At 40.7% G+C, this 20,405-nt stretch overlaps 1 protein-coding gene across 3 annotated transcripts in view; it reads right to left on the minus strand.

Annotated features, from left to right (window-relative positions):
* The window catches only part of SMS (spermine synthase), a 48,390-nt gene that overhangs the window by 1,025 nt on the left and 26,960 nt on the right, over positions 1 to 20,405 (minus strand). For 2 of the 3 annotated variants that reach the window (XM_081565951.1, XM_081565952.1), the window contains exons 5-10: positions 17,191 to 17,366; positions 16,176 to 16,330; positions 15,652 to 15,741; positions 7,809 to 7,923; positions 6,751 to 6,830; positions 722 to 837 (exon numbers count right to left, since the gene is read on the minus strand). In XM_081565951.1, coding sequence (XP_081422077.1) covers positions 722 to 837; positions 6,751 to 6,830; positions 7,809 to 7,923; positions 15,652 to 15,741; positions 16,176 to 16,330; positions 17,191 to 17,366 — 732 coding nt within the window. Of the gene's footprint in view, positions 1 to 700; positions 838 to 6,750; positions 6,831 to 7,808; positions 7,924 to 15,651; positions 15,742 to 16,175; positions 16,331 to 17,190; positions 17,367 to 20,405 lie in introns of all 3 variants that reach the window. The other variant, XM_081565950.1, reaches the window with a different exon arrangement.

Here is a 20,405-nt window from a genome sequence, read left to right on the forward strand (position 1 = left end):
CAGGGAGAGGAAGCTTTGGTCTGCAGAACAGTGTCCGGTTTTTAGGAGGAAGAAATGTATGAAAGTCCAGTGACAATGCTCTCCTTTGCCTTTTCTCCAGGTTCTTCTCTTATTTCTCTGGACCAACTTTACTAAGTGGAACTAAATGGAGAACACCAACATTGACTTTGTGATGCCTGGCATTATTTTTAGCTCTATATCTACTGCAAAGCAGCATCAAGCCAAGTGTAGAAATTGATATTAAAAGTAGGATAATATAAACATAAAAGGACAATCAGCTTCTTCAGCCAGCCTACGCCAGCTGGGGTGGCTTTCTGAAGCTCTCAAGTGCACATCAATCCCCTGGCAGGCTGGTTGAGACACGTCATGCGGCCCCAGCCTCCAGTATTTCTGATTGGACAGCAGGCTGGGGTGGGGCTTAAGAATGTGCCTGTTTAACTAGCTCCCAGGTGATGTCACAGGTCTGGTGGTACTGTGAGGACCAGTGGTGCCATATCATCCAAACCACCTGGGAGGCTGTGTCAGGCCACACCCCAGCATCTGAGGCTGGGACCCAGGAATCTGCATTGTTTTCAAGCTCCCAGAGGATTACAACGTACGGCCAAGTCTGAAAACCAGGGCCTTCTGTATACTACAGAACTGTTTCTTGAAACTGGTAAATGGGCATGGTATTTACATGAGGGTTCTGATTGGGCAACACAATGATGTGGTCAAAGGATATAATTCCAAGTACGAAGGGACACAGACGATCTCCTTCGAGAATTCCACAGGACAATACAGGCGCCCCAGCTGTTCTTCATAGAGTGACAGGGCTTCTGTCAAATTGACACAGTTCCCCTAAATCAAAGAGAGAAAAGCAAACAATAGGAATCTTAAGTCCTATGGAGGGTCCCACTCACTGGAAGGTCTCTAATAAATGAGAACAATTCTAGCTTTAGGTAAAAGTTCATCTCTGAAAATGAGATAAGGTTTCTGTACTTTCACAAATTGCATTGCATTCTATTCATAGATCCATTAGCTCATTATCCGTCTACTTCATTTACCAAGCCATATCAAATTATTTGAGGATGAAGCAACAGAAAGCAGTGAGACCAATTTCTCATTAGTGACACAGTCATTTTATCAACACCATGCAATTAGTGAAGATTCATACACATAACCCATACAAAATAAGTTTTCCCTAAAGTCACTACAGTATTGAGGATGAAGTATCAGAAATATAATGGTCTTGATTTCCAGAATGGCTTAAACTACAACCCCCTTAAGAGTCTAAGATGTTGACACAGAACTATTTCACATCCTTGTGCTTTCTCCAACAAATGTCAATTCCAGACATATACACTAAAGGTATTCCTTATCAAAGGTATTCTTTATCAAACATTTTGGCTTGACTTCATTGTTCTAATTTTTCTCCGTTTCTTGCCATTTCTTTTTTGTCTCCTCAGCTGGTAGAGTGGTCAATGAAATATAGTATAAATCTGCTGGAAAAGATTTTTTTTTGAAATGTGTTCTTTTTCTTAATTAATGAAGTATAGTTAGTTTACAACACTGTGTTAGTTTCAGCCGTATACCAAAGTGATTCAGCTACATATATATACACCTATATATGCACATCTTTTCAGATATTTTCCATTATAGGTTATTAAAAGATATTGAATATAGTTCCTTCTGCTATATAGTAAGTCCTTGTTGTTTATCTATTTTATGTATAGTAGTTTGTATCTATTAATCCCAACCTTCTAATTTATCCCTCCTGATCCCCTTTCACCTTTGGTAACTATAAGTTTGTTTTCTATGTCTGTGAGTCTGTTTCTTACAGATTCATTTGTACCATTTTTTAGATTCCACATGTAAGTGATACTTGACTGTAAACAAATCAAGGATAACACAGTGACCTTGCTCCTTCAACTTTCTTCCAGCCTGCAACTTAGATGTGATATGTAGAGCTGCAGCAGCCACTCTATGATTATTAAAAAAAAAAAATGGTGAAGAGAATCAGAAATGCTGGTGGCCAAGACCCAGGAGAGCTGGTGAATGGATACAGAATCTGTGTAATTCTAGAGCTGCAAGTCTCAATTTTTAATGCATATATGAATCATAGGGGGCCTTGTTAAATTGCAGATTTTCATTAAGTAGGTCTGGGGTAGGGTTTATCATTTGAGCACAATTTTCCCCCAATTTTCTCATAATGGATTTAGAAAGCAAGATGAGCATTTACTATCAACTATTTCCTTTTAACCTCTGAGCTTCTAAACATTTGGAAGACAACTAGAATATATGTGCTGATAACATTCCTTCATAAGAACTTCATTATCAATTTGCCTCAAAATAGCCAAGACAAAAATTATTCACAAATAAAGCATCCTGTGATACAAGCATTCCTAAGGATGGCATTTCAAAATCAAAAAACCAGCCAGCTATGGGGAAGTGGGTAGACAGGACTATTTTGAGAGCTGGCCTGGGCAGTTTTAACTGAGCACATTCGATCAGCATGTCGTCATACTTCAGTGCCAACCTGTTTAGTAACCCATCATCTAGGGTCCTGCAGTGGGAATTGGCCCAAGTGCCTTTGACCAGCATATAATTTGGTTTCAACATTAAGTTCACCATGAGAGTATATAAACACCACATGTGTAATTTAAGATTCACAAATAGAAAACACTGCCCAGTTGTTTTTAGAACACCTCACTACTAGGGAAGCTATAGAATGGAAATACCACCAAGGTTCACAGTTTAAGCTTTTCCTTGCCATCTTAAAAAATGACACCATACTCTCTCTTTATAGACAGAATACAGGAAGACCTCCTTACAAAGAATGTAGTAAGTAAATAGAATAGTTTCAATTTATTCTTCCCTCAAATGGTCAAAAAGCAGTTTAAAAAAGAAAAATCCCCACAAATAGATGCCTACCTCAAAAAAGTACCATGATACATTTCACCTTTCTGTGTATTTAAATGCAACTACATTGTTCTTTTCTTAAGACATATAGGGGATACATAACAATCCAATAGCAAAGAATTCAGCACCTATTAAGGAGGAGAGGAAGAGAATAATGTGGCGAGGCAGGGGCACAGCTGGGAGGTAAACCACAATATAGCGTCTTCCGTTCTACAAGGTTCTTGTTGCCCCATGTTAGCTCTGGGTGACACCTGCTTTTTTACCTTATAGATTTTAATATTGTTTGTATCTTTCAAAGAGTTTATGTCATGTCTGTAATATAAAAATGTCTGGAAGACTATTTCCTTAATGACACCATTTTTATCTCTTCTAAAACAAGCAAAAATAATGTGATGATTTAGGAAATCACACATATGTGAAATACCTCAAAAATAGAAGGAAAAAAACTCTAAATGAGTTACTTCCAGAAGGTGGGAGGGGTTGATGGAGAAATGTAGATGTGTCAAGCGTACTGGTAACATCCAGGTCTGTGGGAGGTGGGGGGGGGAGGGGGAGAGGGGGGCTCATATCTTTGTATCATAACTAACATGAATGTCACACACACATTTGTACTTTCAAATAACCGACAGCGTTTTTAATGGGGAGTGCAGGGGCGGAAGTCAAGTCCCAGGATCTGCCTCTTAGTTCCACAAAAACAACTCTCTGCCCCCTGGCCCACCAGACGTGGCTGCATGAATCAGCACATTCCAGGAGGACTTCCTCAGCTTTGTGGCCCACAGACAAGGCTGTCTTCAAGCAGTCACAGTGAAATTAGTGATATCATAAAATCTCCACGGTGAAGCAAGCAATTTTAGGCAGAGACGTTTAGCTTTTGTCAGTCACCAAGTTAACAAGCCAAACACCATTTTTGTCCCATCTTTAACCTTTCCTCTGTTTCTAAGCTACAGGCCAAGGGAAGGGGGATGTGAGTGTATTAAGGGCAATCCCTGAGCATACCATGTGCTACATGAGGAAAGTGTTTCACTGTGGCAATGCCATTAGTGCATCCTTAGAGCATGCTCTGGCTGTTGACCCGACTACTGCTTCTTCACAGGCCTATGCCCTTGTGGTCCATATGACATGTTGAACCACCCGACATACTATGGGATTCCCAGGTATCATAAAATGAGATCGCCTTGAGTTTCCAACTATACTGAATGCAGGTGTGGGAAGCATGTCCTAACACATCTTTTGGATAACTCTTAGAAACCAGCACAGCCTTGAGTGTTTAAGGTGGTTTTTAGTAAAAGTTGGTTGGCAAAGGCCAGGTGATCAAAGCCTGGATCTTTAGTGTTAACAAATGTGTGGTGATGATCTATCAAGCAAGTGCTTCTATTAGTTGTCCACACTGAGAAAGCAGTCTACCAGGCAAATATTCACAACACAAGACACCAGTCACCCTTTTTTCCTAAGAGTACCTGTTGTCTACTGCAAACTGACTGGTTTGCATCAAATGCAAACTGTTCTCACTTTCTTTCCCAACTTAAGCCCCACGGGATTTCTATTTGCAGAAACATAAAAAGAACCCAGTTCTATCAATATATGCTCTGCTTGAGAAATAGTCACTTATGAAAACCTAACTCATTGAATTTGGGTTGCGTTTACAGGAATTAGGCCACTTGGTTTGCGCAGGTTTCATTGTAGAGTTCCTGTAAAGCAGGGGTGAGCAAATATCTGCAAAGGGCCAGAGAGAAAATATTTTAGGCTTTGCAGATCATATAGTCTTCACCACAACTGCTCCAAGCTGTTGCTGTAGTGCAAAAGCAGCCACAGACACTGTGTAATGAATGGGGTGGCTGTGTGTCAAAAATACTGCAAAAAACAAGCAAGGGGTGAGATATGGCCCGTGGTTTATGGACTCCTGGCTTTTAAAAAGTCAATATTAGAATGTGTTTTTAAAAACCATTCCTAAGCATCAGGGGTTAAAAAAAAATAAAAGTCCACTTGTAGACAGTTGCCTTTTCCCCTTGAAGCTTGCCAACACTTTCAGCAAGTATGCGATGATCAAGGATTAATTGCCACCTGTAGGGGTGTTCTGTGCAGGGGGAAGAGGATCGGCTGGAAACAAATTCAAGGAGTTGCCAAGTTGTTTGCAGCATTATGAATCTCAGACCTCATAAACTCCCCAAGGCTTACTTTAAAAAAGCCTCCTCAGAAGAATAAAATCAGGAATTTTCCCATAGTTCTTGACGTTTAAATATACTTGGGCTTCCCTGGTGGCTCAGATGGTAAAGAATCTGCCTGCAATGCAGAAGACCCAGGTTCAATCTCTGGGTGGGGAAGATCAAAAATAAAAGTCCATTAAATATACTAATGCTTTAAAAAAAAAAAAGTTGTGGGGGGAGGTAGAGTTCTCCTGAAAATGCTTATGAACTAATTACAGGGACCAGAGTACAATACTGTTCATCTTCTGCTTATGAATCAAGGGCTTTTTCAACCAAGTAAAAAGACTGATCATCAATTAGCTGCTTTTGCTGTCATTTCCAAAATGTTAAGGACTTAAGTAGGATATATATATGTATTTTTATGTATCAGGAAATACTAACTTCAAGCCTTCTTTTAAAATTAAGAATCTCCGAGAAAATGAGGAAAATACAATTTGCTTCCATCTGGTGGCAGCAGTTCATACTGCAGCCAGAGCAGTTTATGAAATTATATTGACGGCTTTTCCTAAAGAGGATGAGGCACGAAGGCAAAAAAAACAAGAAAAGAAAATCACGGTCTGTGTCTCCCTCTGATGGCAGCAGCCGATACTTCAGCCAATGCAGTTTATGATGGTTTTTTTTTCCACTAACGACTCTCCAGAGAATATGGGGGGGGGGGAGAGATATATATCACGGTCTGTGTCTCCCTCTTGTGGCAAAAGCTCATACTGCAGCCACTGCAGTTTATAATGGCTTTTCCAATAAACACTCTCAGGAGGGTGAAGAGGGGGAAGGGGGTGGAAATCACGGTCTGTGTCTTCATCTGGTGGCAGAAGCTTAATCTACAGCCAAAGCCCAAATTTAATAAATCGGAAATGGTAACAGGACAGAACAGAACAAGGTGCATGCCTGCTTAGTTGCTCAGCCATGTCTGACTCTCTGCGACCCAATGGACTGTCGCCCGCCAGGCTCCTCTGTCCATGGGATTTCCCAGGCAAGAATACTGGAGTGGGTTGCCATTTCCTTCCTCCTCCAGGGGATCTTCCCGACCCAGGGATGGAACCCATGTCTCCTGCATTACAGGTGGATTCTTTACCACTGAGCCATGGGGGAAACTCTCAACAGGACAGGACAGAGCTCATTAATTCCCTAAAAGGAACAGGTTAGCTACTTACAAACTTACTGCTTGAGAACACAGACAGACATAAATATAAAAAATTTTTTCAGTACAACATAGTTTCATTTATCCACTTTTATATTACATATTCAGCTACCTACTTTCACATTGAGAATGCTGAGGATAGAATTAAAATATTACATAAATGCTCAATGGCTTTATGCCACATTGCAAATACAACTAAGAAAAGCAATACTAATGCCATTACCACCAATATGATTACTGAAAATATGTAAGATTTTTGCATATACTTGTCCCAGTCTCTCCTACTCACCATTGTTTTCAGTAGTTGTACTGTCCCAGCATTGGAAGAGCATATTGTCGTACTATACCCAGTCCCTTTAAACCTTTATTTAGTCTTCATTTTACAAGTAACTAAATAGTGCTATCATTAGTCTTTATGTCAATGTCTAAGTATTTTGGTGTGTGAAGCACAAAATGTAAAATTTTTATTGAGAATTTTTGGGGAAAAAAACAGTTTAAAGTCTATACCTGTGTAAAATATTTTCCATCCTGTTTCAATACTTTCATCGAGAGGTCAAGAATCAGTCTGAGAAACTCCCATGTGGAATCTGGATGTTAAAAAAAATTAAGTTTTATAAATATCGGTTTACATGCATGAGAAACAACATCTAAAGTCAAACATTCACATTAATATTCAATGATTCAAAAAAAAAAAACAGAAAAAAAAGAGAAATAGCCATGAGACCCAATATTCAAGGGCTTGTGAACAAGAACATACTGTCATATATTTTGTGTCTTGGACACATATGCACACACACCTATATATAAGCAAAATCAAAAGCAAATGCAGATGTACATAACATTGCTGTCATCATACCCATAAAGATTGGACACAAAAGCCGTGGCTGAAATCTGAAAGAGAACACCTTTAAGCAAGGGGAAAAGCAGTAACATCTCAGGAGAGAAACTGCAAGAGTGAGGGTGGGGACCTGAGTCTGGAAACTCAGCAGGAAGACAAGGTAACAGAACAAACATGAACACTGAAATTCTAAGCCAGCAGTGATTTTGAGTGCGTGGCATGAGAAGGGGTCTTGTCTCTGGTGTTGCTAATAAAGGTCACCAGATTGTCCCGGTACAGGTTAAAAAAAATCCCAGTAAGTAAATTATGAAACAACCTGATATCTCAATGGTATGATTATGAGTCATTTTATTTCTATACTTGTTTCAAGCGGCTGCGTTAATTTTGCTCATTTAGTGGCAAAACAGGATCTGACCAAAGCCAAATCTAGCCATCTTTCCACCACTGGCCTCAGTTTACTACCTTTAATAAATGAAGGAACTTCACAAGACAATGTCTTAAGATCCTTTCATTCTCACATGGTGTTAAGAAAAACATTTCCGTATTTCTGTGAACATTACCTTGGTTAGGGCAGCCTGGATGGGAGAGGGGTTTGGGGGATAATGGATATGTGTATATGTATGACTGGGTCCCTTCACTGTTCACCTGAAACTATCACAATATTGTTAATCGGCTATATTCCAATACAAAATAAAAAGTTTAAAATAAAAGGAAAAACAGAATCTACCTTCTTCCGGAGAGGTGGAGATTGGAACAGCTGTCAAATCATTAATCACATAATCAAACTCTCTCCCTTCTTTGGCGTACCTCTTCAGTACTGGAATACAGTCTTCTATTAGAACCTTCCAGACAGAACAAGCATAGATGCAGATGAGCCAACACATGTGAAAGCGGTTAAACACTTGTAGAAGGAAGGGGGAAATGCACATAGGGGCTGCAGCACCTGCCGGAGGAATCAAAACCACTTCCACCCATACCTGCCAGGAGCTAAAAGTTCAGGGCTTACCAGATGCTTTACATGCCTTTCAATTAAGTGGAACAACTCCTCTTAGGAATTACCATCATCGCCATTTTACAAAGAGAGAAACAAACAAGAGAGGTCACCAAGTCTGCTCTTGCGTGCACGCTCAGTTGTGCCCGACTCTTTGCAACCCCGTGGACTGCAGCCTGCCAGGCTCCACTGTCCGTGGGGATTCTCCAGCAAGAATACTGGAGCAGGTTGCCATGCCCTCCTCCAGGGGATCTTCCCGACCCAGGGAATGAACTCACATCTCCTGAGTCTCCTGCGTCACAGGCAGATTCTTTACCACTGATCCACCGGGAAAGTCCTCTCCTTGCTTGGCCCTTGCAAGAAACCTTGCTTTGCTCCAAACTCTGAAGTTTGTTTGGCCTCACTGTGCACCAGGCACACGGATTGGGTTTTAACACATCTGCTGAGCCACCCAAGGGCCAGTGCCCGTGGCAGGTAAGCCCTGGCCAAGAGCAGCCCTTTTCCTTGAGTTTCCAACAGTCCCCAGAGTTCATTCCACTCAAGAGAACTAGGAGGGACAAGTGATGCCTGCCCTTTTGGAATGAGGTTTTTTTGGAAACAAATGTGATCTACAGCCCACCAACCTTAGGTATGGGTTTGGGGTCTCTCCCCCACATACGTAAGCTGGGAATTCTACCTGGTCCTTCTGAGTTGACCCCCTTTCAGAAAGCGAGCCACTCTGGGCTCATTGTGAGTCACCCTAATTCTCTCTTGGGACCCAGACCGATCTGTTCAGGGGCCTCCATGTGGGAATGGGAGTGCAATTTTGAACTATATTTCATCTGATCTCGTCTCTGCAGTCATATTTGTATTTTTATGTCCTTGTGTATCAGTACTTGCATTGGCTGGCTGAGATATCTCTGGTAATGGACCTCATGTTGACAATAGGGTATTCTTCCCAACTTCACTGCCTTCACTTACAGCAAGGGGTTTTCCCTTTAAGAGTACGGCTTGGTCATTTGGCTTCATCTCTAATGGGTTACTGACTGGGTATGTCCTCTCTGGGGCAAGGGAACTGTGACCTTGAGAGACCATTCTGCATTGCACTGGTGTGCCCTTTGCTTGGTATTTGACAGCAGCGACCGTGAGTAAGTACGGGTGATGACAGTTCCGTTCCATCTTGTAGCTCACTAGGGTACACTTTGCAAAACAGGGAGATCAGCTTTGCTCCCATGAATGAAAGAAAAAATTTCACTGTAACACTGCTTGGCCTCAGTACCCCTTGGGATCTGGACACCAATGGCCCTCTAAATTAGAACATCCTTCAACCAGAACTGTTTTATAAAAGGGAAGGGAAATGGGATAGAGTTCCTTATGCATAGGCTTTTATACTATTGTATCTAAGGGAGACTTTTGCAATTGTTTTGGCTTTTATTTGGCTTGTGTGCCCAAGTGTCTGGGTACATGAGTCCTAATACTGTTCTCTCTTCCGGTTTTGACCCTCATTAAGGGGGTCTTATGAACTTGAATGCTGATTCAAGTTCTTTTGCAAGAGAAGCATGTGAATATGAGTGAGTGACAGGTATGTAGAAACTGAAGGAAATCTCACCCTGGAAACAGCCAAGATAGGGCTCTTTTGACATTCTGAAACTGGTTTTCGTGCGTGCAATTAGTATTAAGCTAGCTTTCTAGGAGAAACATGCAGATCTTTGTGCCTTCAATATGAAAATGATCTACCTGGACTCGCAGAAACTTTAACCATCTGTGATCCCGGGGTGGGGTGGGGTGGGGGGTGCTTTTTAAACTCAAAACAGGTAAAGTTTTAGATCTGTGTCTGTACAGACATATGCATGTTTACGCATACATTATAAATACGATGTGCCTCCATCTCCAAATTGCATTGCTAAGCTTGGTTTGTGGATGAGCTCTGTTTAACTTAAAAGAACTTAAGTGCTTATGTAAATTCTCAGAAATATAAAAAACTAGTCAGAATGAATTTCAGGTTCATATGATCTAGGAGATATTCACTATTAAACTGGTATTTGGTATTAAATCTAGCTTTTAAGTGTGCTGGTTTAATATAGACATGTTTCTAGAGTCATCAGTATTAAGTATATTACTTTTATTGCATCTAAGAAAGTCAATAAAGCTCATTTTGTTATAAAATTTGTCAACAAGAAAAACTATGATGAAACATTTGAGCAAATTAAATGTAAGAGCTTCCCTGGTGGCTTAGACAGTGAAGAATCCACCTGCAATGTAGGAGACCCAGGTTCAATCCCTGGGTCAGGAAGACTCCCTGGAGGAGGGCATGGCAACCCACTTCAGTATTCTTGCCTAGAGAATTCCATGGACAGAGGAGCCTGGTGGGCTACAGTCCATGGGGTCACAAACAGTCGGACACGACTAAGCAACTAACACTTTTAGTTTCAAGAGGATTTCTAGGTAAAACATTTTTTCAAATGTTTAAAAAAGAGAGAAATATTTCAACACACAAGTAAAGCTTTTACTGTTTGCAGTAAAAGCAGGTATGAAGAATGGAAATCCATTTTATTAAATGGAAAAAAAGGTAATTCTGTCCTACAGTTGGTTGTTTCTGAATGGTAAAGAAACTCAGGGACAAAATAATATAGGCATAGAAAGTTTTAGAAAGTTTGTGAAAAAGGAACACTTAGAAAAGTTCATGTATGTGCCTAGTCAGTACTGGCTATGATTAGACTGACTTTAAGTAAATAAATTTTTATTATCAAAATAGGCTGATAATGCAAGACTGGAATTTGGACTTTTGGTTTTCTCTCTCTGCTTTCCCAGCAGAAAATAAAGTTTTCTTAGAGTGCTAAGCTGCTTTTGCCTTTTTGAGAGATCTGATTTTAACTTCATGTATTTACCTTTGAGATCTTTTATTGTCACTTTGGTTGGGTGAATGGTTATTGTTTCACAGTGACTTATCATCTTCTTTGATTTTTTAGTATTTCCGACAAATGCCCCAGATATCAAATTCGATCTGAAGTTCTTTTGACCTCCAGCTAACTTTGGGATGCTTCAGAGGAACCCTTGAGGCATCTCAGAGACTAAATTAACTAGGACAATTCAGAATGTTAAATTACGTGGCAAACATTGCCAAATGAGTGATAAGCCTCCTCAGGTTATATTGTGTGGGCAAATGTTTTTACATTCTTAAAATTATATGGAATACAACATTGTGAATCAACTGTACTCCAATAAAAATTTAAAGAAAATTAACAGGGACTTCCCTAGCAGTCCAGTGGTTAAGTCTCCATGCTTCCACTGTATGGGGCATGCATTTGATCCCTGGTCAGGGAACTAAGATCTGCGCATGCCACAGGGTGTGGCCAAATAATTCATAATAAAATAACATGGAATTTCTAAAATTCTGGCGTGTCCTAACAAAATGTTACCCATAATTCTAGTTATTACAACCAAGTCTTCTGTCAGTTACACTGAGATCAGTTGTTTCACTGTACCTTTTAAGTCTTGTCACTCAGTTACTGTCTTACTGCTTTTGCAAAAGTGCTTCACCTTCAAGAAGATTCACAGGAAAGGCTTTTTGACATGCCCTGGTTTCTAATAAATTTCAAATCATACCCATGAACTGGGTAAGCAAGTAAAGAACCCTAAAAGGAAAACCTGGTGGCTTCATAAAAAATGTTAACAAGAAAGAGTACTAAGGACTTCCCTTAGTGGTACTGTGGATAAGAATCTGCCTGATAATGCAGGGGACATGGGTTCGATCCCTAGTTCGGGCAGATTCCACATGCTTCAGGTCAACTAAGCCCCAGTGCACCACAACTCCTGAGCTCACATGCTGCAACTACAGAAGCCTGCATGCCCTAGAGCCAGTGCTCCACAACAGGAAAAGCACCGCAGTGAGAAGCCCATGCACCACAACTAGAGAGTAACCCCTGCTTGCTGCAACTAGAGGAAGTTAGTGCACAGCACCCAAGAGTCAACACAACCAAAAATAAATAAGTTTTTTTAATGTTATTTTATTTTATATATATAATGCATTGTGTTTATAATAGATTTAAGATTCTTGACATTTAACTAAATCTTTTGGGGACAAGATTTAGGGGACAAAAATTCCTTAAAACTGCTAGATTCACTGCTTGTGAATCTTATACATGTATAAAAAAATCTTTCATTTTTCTTTCTGTACTACCTTAATTTTAAGATTAAAATTATTCCATCATAAAAGGAATGGGGTGTGCACTGGAACATTTTCTAAAAACGGTTAACAGTAATTGTGTTTTCAAATGACAAACAGTTGCAAGGACCTGGTTTGTTTTCTTTTTTAATGCTTTTTCCAGAATGATTTTTTTTTCAGTTTTATTGAGATATAATTGACATACAACATTATAGTCATTTAAGGTACAACCAAGAACCTGTTTTGTCTTTTTTGCGGGGGTTGTATTTTAATGGCTAAGGGGCTTGCCTACTGCTGTCCCACGGACCAGGAACCCTCTCCCCTTTAGAGCTTCAGGAAAACTCTTAGCATCAGAAGAGTTTGTCAGACTCCCCTTGGTGGCTATTTTGTTCCCAAAATGGGGAGGGGGATGCACTGGGGCACTAAACTTCCTCAAGAGCCAACCTATTTAAAATATTTTTCCTTCTCTAAAAGGTCCCCCTGTCTATGTCACCATCTGCCTTTGGTGCTCTACCCTCAGAGCTTGGACTTGCAAGTCAAGAAGTTGTTTTCTGGGGCCATTAGTAAATCTTCCCACTTACAAGCAGATCCTGCCTCTAATCACAACAGTCCATGACTCTATAGTACTGCAGGTTTAGATGTGCTGTTCTTGTATTTTTTCCTTAATCCATACTAGTAAGTCAACCTAAGGAATCAGGGAGACATGAACTTGAAACATTCCTCTAAAGTTACCCTATAATCTTGAACAAACTGCCCTTTGAACTCTTCAAACTTACTGTCTTCATCTACAAAACAGCAACCAGCAGCCACATAAGGCTTTGAGGATTAAATTTTAAAACACTTAAGCAGAGGGTCTGGCTCACAATGCAAATATTTGTAAACAAATTATAAAATTTGCAGATATTTTAGTCGTTGTGAAAGGTCTGTCATGCTCTGGAGAACCTAAATCCTCCCTCTTCCTTTTCATGTGTACAGCATTATATTTTAACTTTTGTGTGTACTACAGCATGCTCACCACGAAAAGTATCATTTCTATCCATCATCAGACAGTTAGTCCCCTTTACACATTTCAGTCTCCCCACCCCTTGCCCCTCTGGGAAGTACTACTCTGTTCCCTGGATCTATGTGTTTTTATTTGGTTTGTTCCTTTATTAAAAAAATTTGTATATTCCACATGAGTGAAATCATACAGTATTTTTCTTTCTCCATCGGACTTTATGCTAAGTGAAAATAATACCATCAAGGTCCGTCCAAGTTGTCACAAATATCAAGATTTCATTCTTTTCTTTTTTTTTATGGTTGAGTAGGATTCCACTGTGTAATATACACCACATCTTCTTTATCTGTTAATCTGTTAATGGACAGTTATGTTGCTTCCATATCTTGGCTATTATAAATAATGCTGCAATAAATATGGAGGTGTACATATCTTTTCGAATTAGTGTTTCCCTTTCCTTCAAATAAACACCCAGGATTAGAACTGCTGCATCATCCCTCCCTTCTTAAACTTTACAAAAGTGTAAGTGAAATATGTATCTTTCCCTTTTGCCCATAAAACTATCACAACTGTATTTTAACACAGATATAATTTCACTCTCAGCTTAAAAAAATTAATACGAGTGTACCATGAAATCAAATTTGGACACACACACCTTAGAGAACATGGGTAGGAGTAAGTAATTTAGGTAACAAATTAAAGCACTCATCTAAACTGTTTATAAAACTAGAGACACATATTGAAGATTCTAGTCAAATAAAAATATGCATTTGCTTAGCTATCTTGCTCTACCAAATAACGTGGGCATGGGCACTAATATTTGGATACTCAAAATACAATACAAAACGTATCCTACAAACTGTAATGATTGGTCAACTTACAAACACAGTAGAATTTAGGAACTTGGCTTCCCTGGTGGCTCAGCTGGTAAAGAATCCGCCTGCAATGAGGGAGACCTGGGTTCGATCCCTGGGTTGGGAAGATCCCCTGGAGAAAGGAAAGGCTACCCACTCCAGTATTCTGGCCTGGAGAATTCCATGGACTGTATAGTCCATGGGGTCACAAAGAGTCGGACACAACTGAGTGACTTTCACTTTCACTTTACTTAGCAAGAAGCAAATATTCCTATGCCAAACGTTTTAATCATCTACACTTTCTAATTAAATTCGTAAATCCCTTCTCAAAGACTCAGAAACAGACTCAGGCTAAAATAGACAAAAGGTAGTGGTTGCCAGGTCATAAAAAGGTACATGAGGACTTCCTGGTGGTGCAGTGGGTAAGAATCTGTCTGTCAATGCAGGGGATACGTGCTCCACCCCTGGTCTAGGAAGATTTTACATACCATTGAGCAAATAAGCCTGTGCACAAGCCACAACTACTGAGTCCGTGTGCCTAGAACCTGTGCTCCACAATGAGAAGCCACCGCAATGAGAAACCCGTGCTCCACAACTAGAGAGTAGCCCCTGCTCACTGCAATGAGAGAAAGCGCAACAAAGACCCAGCATAGCCAAAAATAAATAATTTTTAAAAGGTACATGACATCTTTTATACAAGAATGTATTCATGTTATTAAATTCAAAGCATCTGCAATTGGCAATTTCTTTTCTTTATTAGATGCACACACTTTCCCTTGATACAAATATATATAGAACTCACATAAGAGAATAAAGGGCACCAGAACAGGCTATCTCAAAACCACAAATGTAGAGAGAGGCCTTCTCTGAACTCCCCTTTATCTACCTAAAGACAGAGCCCCCAAAAGGAACTGAAGTATCATAGATCCCTCCCCGAGGGATTCAACCAGGGAAGATGGCCTCTTATCACAGCAGAAGAGGCTGACACCACACCCAAACTTTGTCATGAAGTATCACACCTCTTTTTCTACTCTTCTAAAGGCCCTGTCTATTTTCCCTAAGTTATTTACTCTCACCTAAGACACCTACATCCCCCTTTCCCTGTTAGGATCGTATTTAAGCCTAAATTCTAAAGCTACCTCTGAGTTGCTCATTTCCCTGTGTATCTTCCATGTATACATGAGTGTAAAACGTTAATGAACTTGTTTTTCCTCTTGTTAGTCTTCTATTACAAGGGGTCTCAGGCAAGCATTGGAAGGGTAGAAGGAAACTTTTTCCTCCCCTACAAGATCATCCATCATCTTGATTATCTTCTTTTAAAAAAAATATTATTTATTAATTTATTTGGCTGCAATGGGTCTTAGTTGGGGCATGTGGGATCTAGTTCCCTGACCAGGGATCACACCCGGGCCCCCTGCATTGGGAGTTTGGAATCTTTAGCCACTGGATCACCGGGGAAGTCCCAGTTATTTGTCTTCTTAACCAATTACACTTAAAGCTGTTTTAAGAAGGCACAGTTGTGATCAACAACATCATATTATCACCTGAGTTAATAAAAAAATTTATCTGGTAAAAAATAATTACCTGATAGCAGTCTCCTTTAAGATTGTCTAAGACATCACCACACGTTTTTCGCATGTATTTCTTACATCCGTCAATCACCATTTGGTCAATGTTCAAAAGAGGTTAAGGAGAAATTTCCCCTGGATTTGAACATGTCAAAGAATTCTGAAATACTTTTTTAAAAGGTAAAGATTAACATAACATTTTTCACACTAATTTGGGTATCAAAGTTTAAAAAAATGATGAACGAGACGATGACTTCATTTGAGCACCAAGGACACTCAAAAGACACCGAATTTCCTTCTAATGGAGAAGCCATCTCAGCAACTGCTGGGCAGTCAAGACGGTGCAAAGGTTGCTTGCCCTTTAATTCTCAACTCTGCTTCTTTGTTGGTGGCCTGTTGGTAGCCATATAAAAAGGCTACGGGTACTAAGTTGAAATCTTTGTTCAAAGTAATCTTATAACATTAACAGTAGTATTAAAACAAAAAAGGAGGAAGAGAACAAAGTCCACCAAACTTAATCCCTCGTACAGCAAAGGATATCTCTACCATAGTCACCATCTTTGGTTTCAGTTTGACTATTTCACATAATATGCCCCCATCTCCACCTCCCAGAATCAGTACATCTTTGCCACTGTAATCTTCTTTGCCACTGCCCATGATGGCCCGGGTATACGCCAAATCACTTTCCGCCAAATCTAGGGAGGAGAAACATCCAAAATGGTGACTTAACCAAAGCCTCAGAGCACCTGACTTATCGTTCCAGAAACTGCTAGAATCTAGAAAATTCAGACATTTTCCTTTTCACAGTCTTTAAAAACTCAGTACATGGAGGGTCTTGGTGTTTTTTTTTTTCCTTTTGGATTGTGGACTTTTCTTCATCCCTACTCGTCTAACACCCAACATGTTACCTACATAGATTATACACATATATAGTTTAGTTTAGAAGAAAATCCAGTCTTTAGCCTGTTCTGATATGATAATTAAAAAGCAATTACATATTTCCAGATGAAATATAACAGCAGAGTTGCTTCAAAAGAATATGAGAGGGAGAAAAGTGACTGGAGTTTAAGGGAAACAAGACTGGCCAGGAGTTGATCATTGTTGACACTCAATGGTGAGTATATGTGGGTTCATCTTACTGTTCTGTCTACTTTGGCTTGAAATTTTCCACAACAAAAAGACTTCCTAATAAACAAGCAATTAATATAAAATAACCAACAAGGATCTACTGTATAGCACAGGGAACTAGACTCAATATCTTAACAATAACCTATAATAGAAGAGAATGTTAATAAATATGTATTTTATATCTATGTATAACATAAAAAAAGAGTATCAAGACAAAGTTTTCATGGCTCCACTATAAAATATGAAAACTCAGACAAGCCACAGGTAAATCTAATGTAAATATTCATCTCAAAAACCAAACACACACAAAAATAACCAGCAGTGCCCAATGACACACCTGGACAAACCCACAATGGTGGTACGTCAGGAAAACACAACCTAAAATTGTCACTTTGTTATGCAATTAGGGTAGAGATGGAATACTTACTAACATCCCCACTGAGGATGAGAATATTCCCAAATTGCTTTGAGTGTAAAATTTTAATGTTCTGGTAAGGTGAGTCTTCATCATACACCACTTTATCTATGTCGTACTCAACCAGGCGGCCATCTGCAGTGGGCCAGTATCTGTCGATGGCCCCTCCTCGAACTATGGGTGGTAATCTGGAAAAAAGGGAAAGAAGGAAAATAGGAATGAGCCTTACAACAAAGTCTGCTTAGGTGAGGCTGCCTTAAAAGAAGACCTAGGAATAAGAATGTTCCACATGGAGCCACATAGCCTCGGGCAGACTCCTAAATAGTACACAACCAACCTAAAACTTGAACTTTGAGGGCTATGTAAGGATGGCCACTACCAAATTTCAACAATGTTGTACATTAAGAATTGACTTGGGGCTTCCCTGGTTAGAATCCTCCTGCCAATGGAGAAGACACAGGTTTGATCCCTGGTCCAGGAAGATGCCACAAGCCATGGAGCGACTAAGCCCACGGACGACAACCACTGAGCCTGTGTTCTGTGGATGTGCTCAGCTGCCAACTCACATCCAGCTCTTTGTGACTCCATGGGCTACAGCCCACCAGGCTCCCCTGTCCATGGGATTTTCCAGGCAAGAATACTGGAGCCTGAGCTTTAGAGCCCAGGAACCACAACTACTGAGCCCACATACTTGCAGCAACTACTGAAGTCCATGCTCCCTCACACCACAACTAGAGAGTAGCCCCTACTTGCCACAACTAGAGAAGAGCCCAGGCAGCAACAAAGACCAGGCATGCCAAAAACAAACAAACAAATAATTTAAAAAGCACCTCTGCAAAAAAATTTTATTTATTTGGCTGTGCCAGGTCTTAGTTGCAGCATGCGTAATCTTTAGTTGCAGCATGTGAACTCTTAAACTGCAGCATGTGGGATCCAGTTCCCTGACCAGGGGTCAAATCTGGGCCCCCTGCATAGGGAGCTTGGAGTCTCAGCCACTGGACCACCAGGAAAGTCCCAAGAATTTACTTTTTAAAAAAACCTTTCTGTAATACTTTAAATTTTCCCTAAAAAATAAAAAAAAAAAAAAGTTGAAGGAGAAAATGGCCACTAGAGACATCACGCTTCACGCCCAAATACTCTAGCAGGAAGGACTCCCAAGAATGCCTGCACCACCACTTTGCCACTAGCACATTCATCCAAGTGCACACACATGTAATACCATCACCTATCTCGGAATCCGTGTTTAAGTGTTCCCAACTGCCCCAATTATCTCCTTCATAACTATTCTACTTTTGAATAAGAATCACATACTGTATTTTGCTTTTTTACCCTCATTTCATCTAAAATAGGTAGTTGTCGCTGTCATCCCTTCCCTGTGTGTTTCATGACTTTCACATCTCAGCAAAGTCCAGACCAGGTGTTCTGCAGAAAATCCCTCAGGTGGGTTTGCCTGAAGATCTCTTCAGTAGGGTCACGTTGGCACATTATGTAACCATCACATCAGGGACACTGAGATGTATGCCTGTCCTAATTGGTGATGCTAAGTGTGACCATGTGGTTAAAGCCAATGCCCCCAAGATCCCTCCATTTGCAAAGGTACTTTCTGTTCCTTTGTAATTATGAAGCAGGGTGTGTGGGGGAACTGGGGGGAAGTCCATGGAATCCAGGTCAAGAAAACCGGGTCAAGTTCCTGACCTCTTGACACACCTTCACCAGTGGCATCTAGAAGATTCTTGCCTGAACCAATTATTATGAGAATGTCTCCAACTGATGATTTTCTCATTCAGTTCTTTTTGTAAATCCTTAGCGTCTTACACAGAGGGAGTATACCAGAAACTGCCAGCAGAGGCCACTACATGACAGGGAAAACCAGACTTAGAAAGGGGGCTTGGCAAATTAAGAGGAACACAAACAAGGCGAGAGCTCACCGCACACATAACACAACCACGTGCAAGCTCCATGTCCTCAAATACAGTGGGGTTCACAGTAAGCAAACCCCAGGTACCTAAAATGCTGGGCTACCTCCGACTTGCTCTCAAAAGTCTTTGCTCTCCCTGCTCACTTGTTTCCATGAATACAGTCTGAACCTGTTACAGGTTAACAAGGCTTTCAATGAAGAAACACTGCGTGCGTGCTAAGTCTCATCAGTCATGTCCTACTCCATGCGACCCCATGGACAGAGTAGCCCACCAGGCTCCTCTGTCCACCATATTCTCCAGAAAAGAATCCTGGAGTGGGTTGCCATTGCCTTCTCCAAGGGATCTTCCTGACCCAGGGATCGAACCCGTCATCTCTCACGTCTCCTGCACTGGCAGACAGGTTCTTTACCACTAGCGCCATCTGGGAAGCCCCATGAGGAAATACTAATATCTGTCAAAGGCACTGAATTTACAAAGCAAGTTTCCATAAACTATCATTTAATCCCAACTCCTCCAGATTTAACCACTTCATCTTCTAGGACAAATGCAGCTGTTGGAATCCGGCAACTAAGTGGTTTTTCTTGTAAAATGTTGCCCCGGCAGGACAACTCCCGAGAGCAGGCAAACAGGACTTGGGAGAAGCCTCTTCCACCCCTGGGCTTATGAGTGGTGGGAGCATGAGCCCCTGTGACACTGGATGAAAGCAACAAACATCAACTCAAGGGCTTTCGGGGGAGGAAACCCACCCCTCGGGGTTGACAGCCAGCCAGCTATAGGCAATTACTGAACTCTTGCACAAACCCAATGTAAACAATGTCAATTCTCAATTGTGTCAATGGTGCCTTAGGTGCAGGTAGAGCTCTTTATTGCAACACAGTCTTTTTTAAAGAGATCCAAAGAAGCAAGGATCTTTAAGGATGGCTTCACCTTGATGAATTACTCCTTCTATGATACCCAGCAGGACCCCGGGGTCTCCTAGGCACAAAAGTCTTTCTATGTCCCTCCATTTCTTGACTATAGGCTTCCTTGAGCCTCCAGGATCTTCCCTGAGTTCCAGGGAGCAGGTTCAAACACATGCTAATCAGAGAAGGGAGGGGATACGGACACAAAGGAAGAACAGTCAGAAGAAACAATAGGGCAGCCTCGGGGCACAGTCCTGGTTCTCATCAAGGGACACACACAAGGACATCTTTGAGAAGTATGCAAAGACTGAAATTCTCACCAGGTAGGAGAAATTAAAGGTATGCTGCCCACAAGGGAGTAATCATTTCAGATGTTACTGAGTCATTCGTTAATGATTCAGTCTCC

The sequence above is a fragment of the Giraffa tippelskirchi genome, chromosome X (assembly GCF_054371585.1).
Source record: "Giraffa tippelskirchi isolate mGirTip1 chromosome X, T2T-mGirTip1v1.2.pri, whole genome shotgun sequence".
NCBI classification, from domain to species: domain Eukaryota; kingdom Metazoa; phylum Chordata; class Mammalia; order Artiodactyla; family Giraffidae; genus Giraffa; species Giraffa tippelskirchi.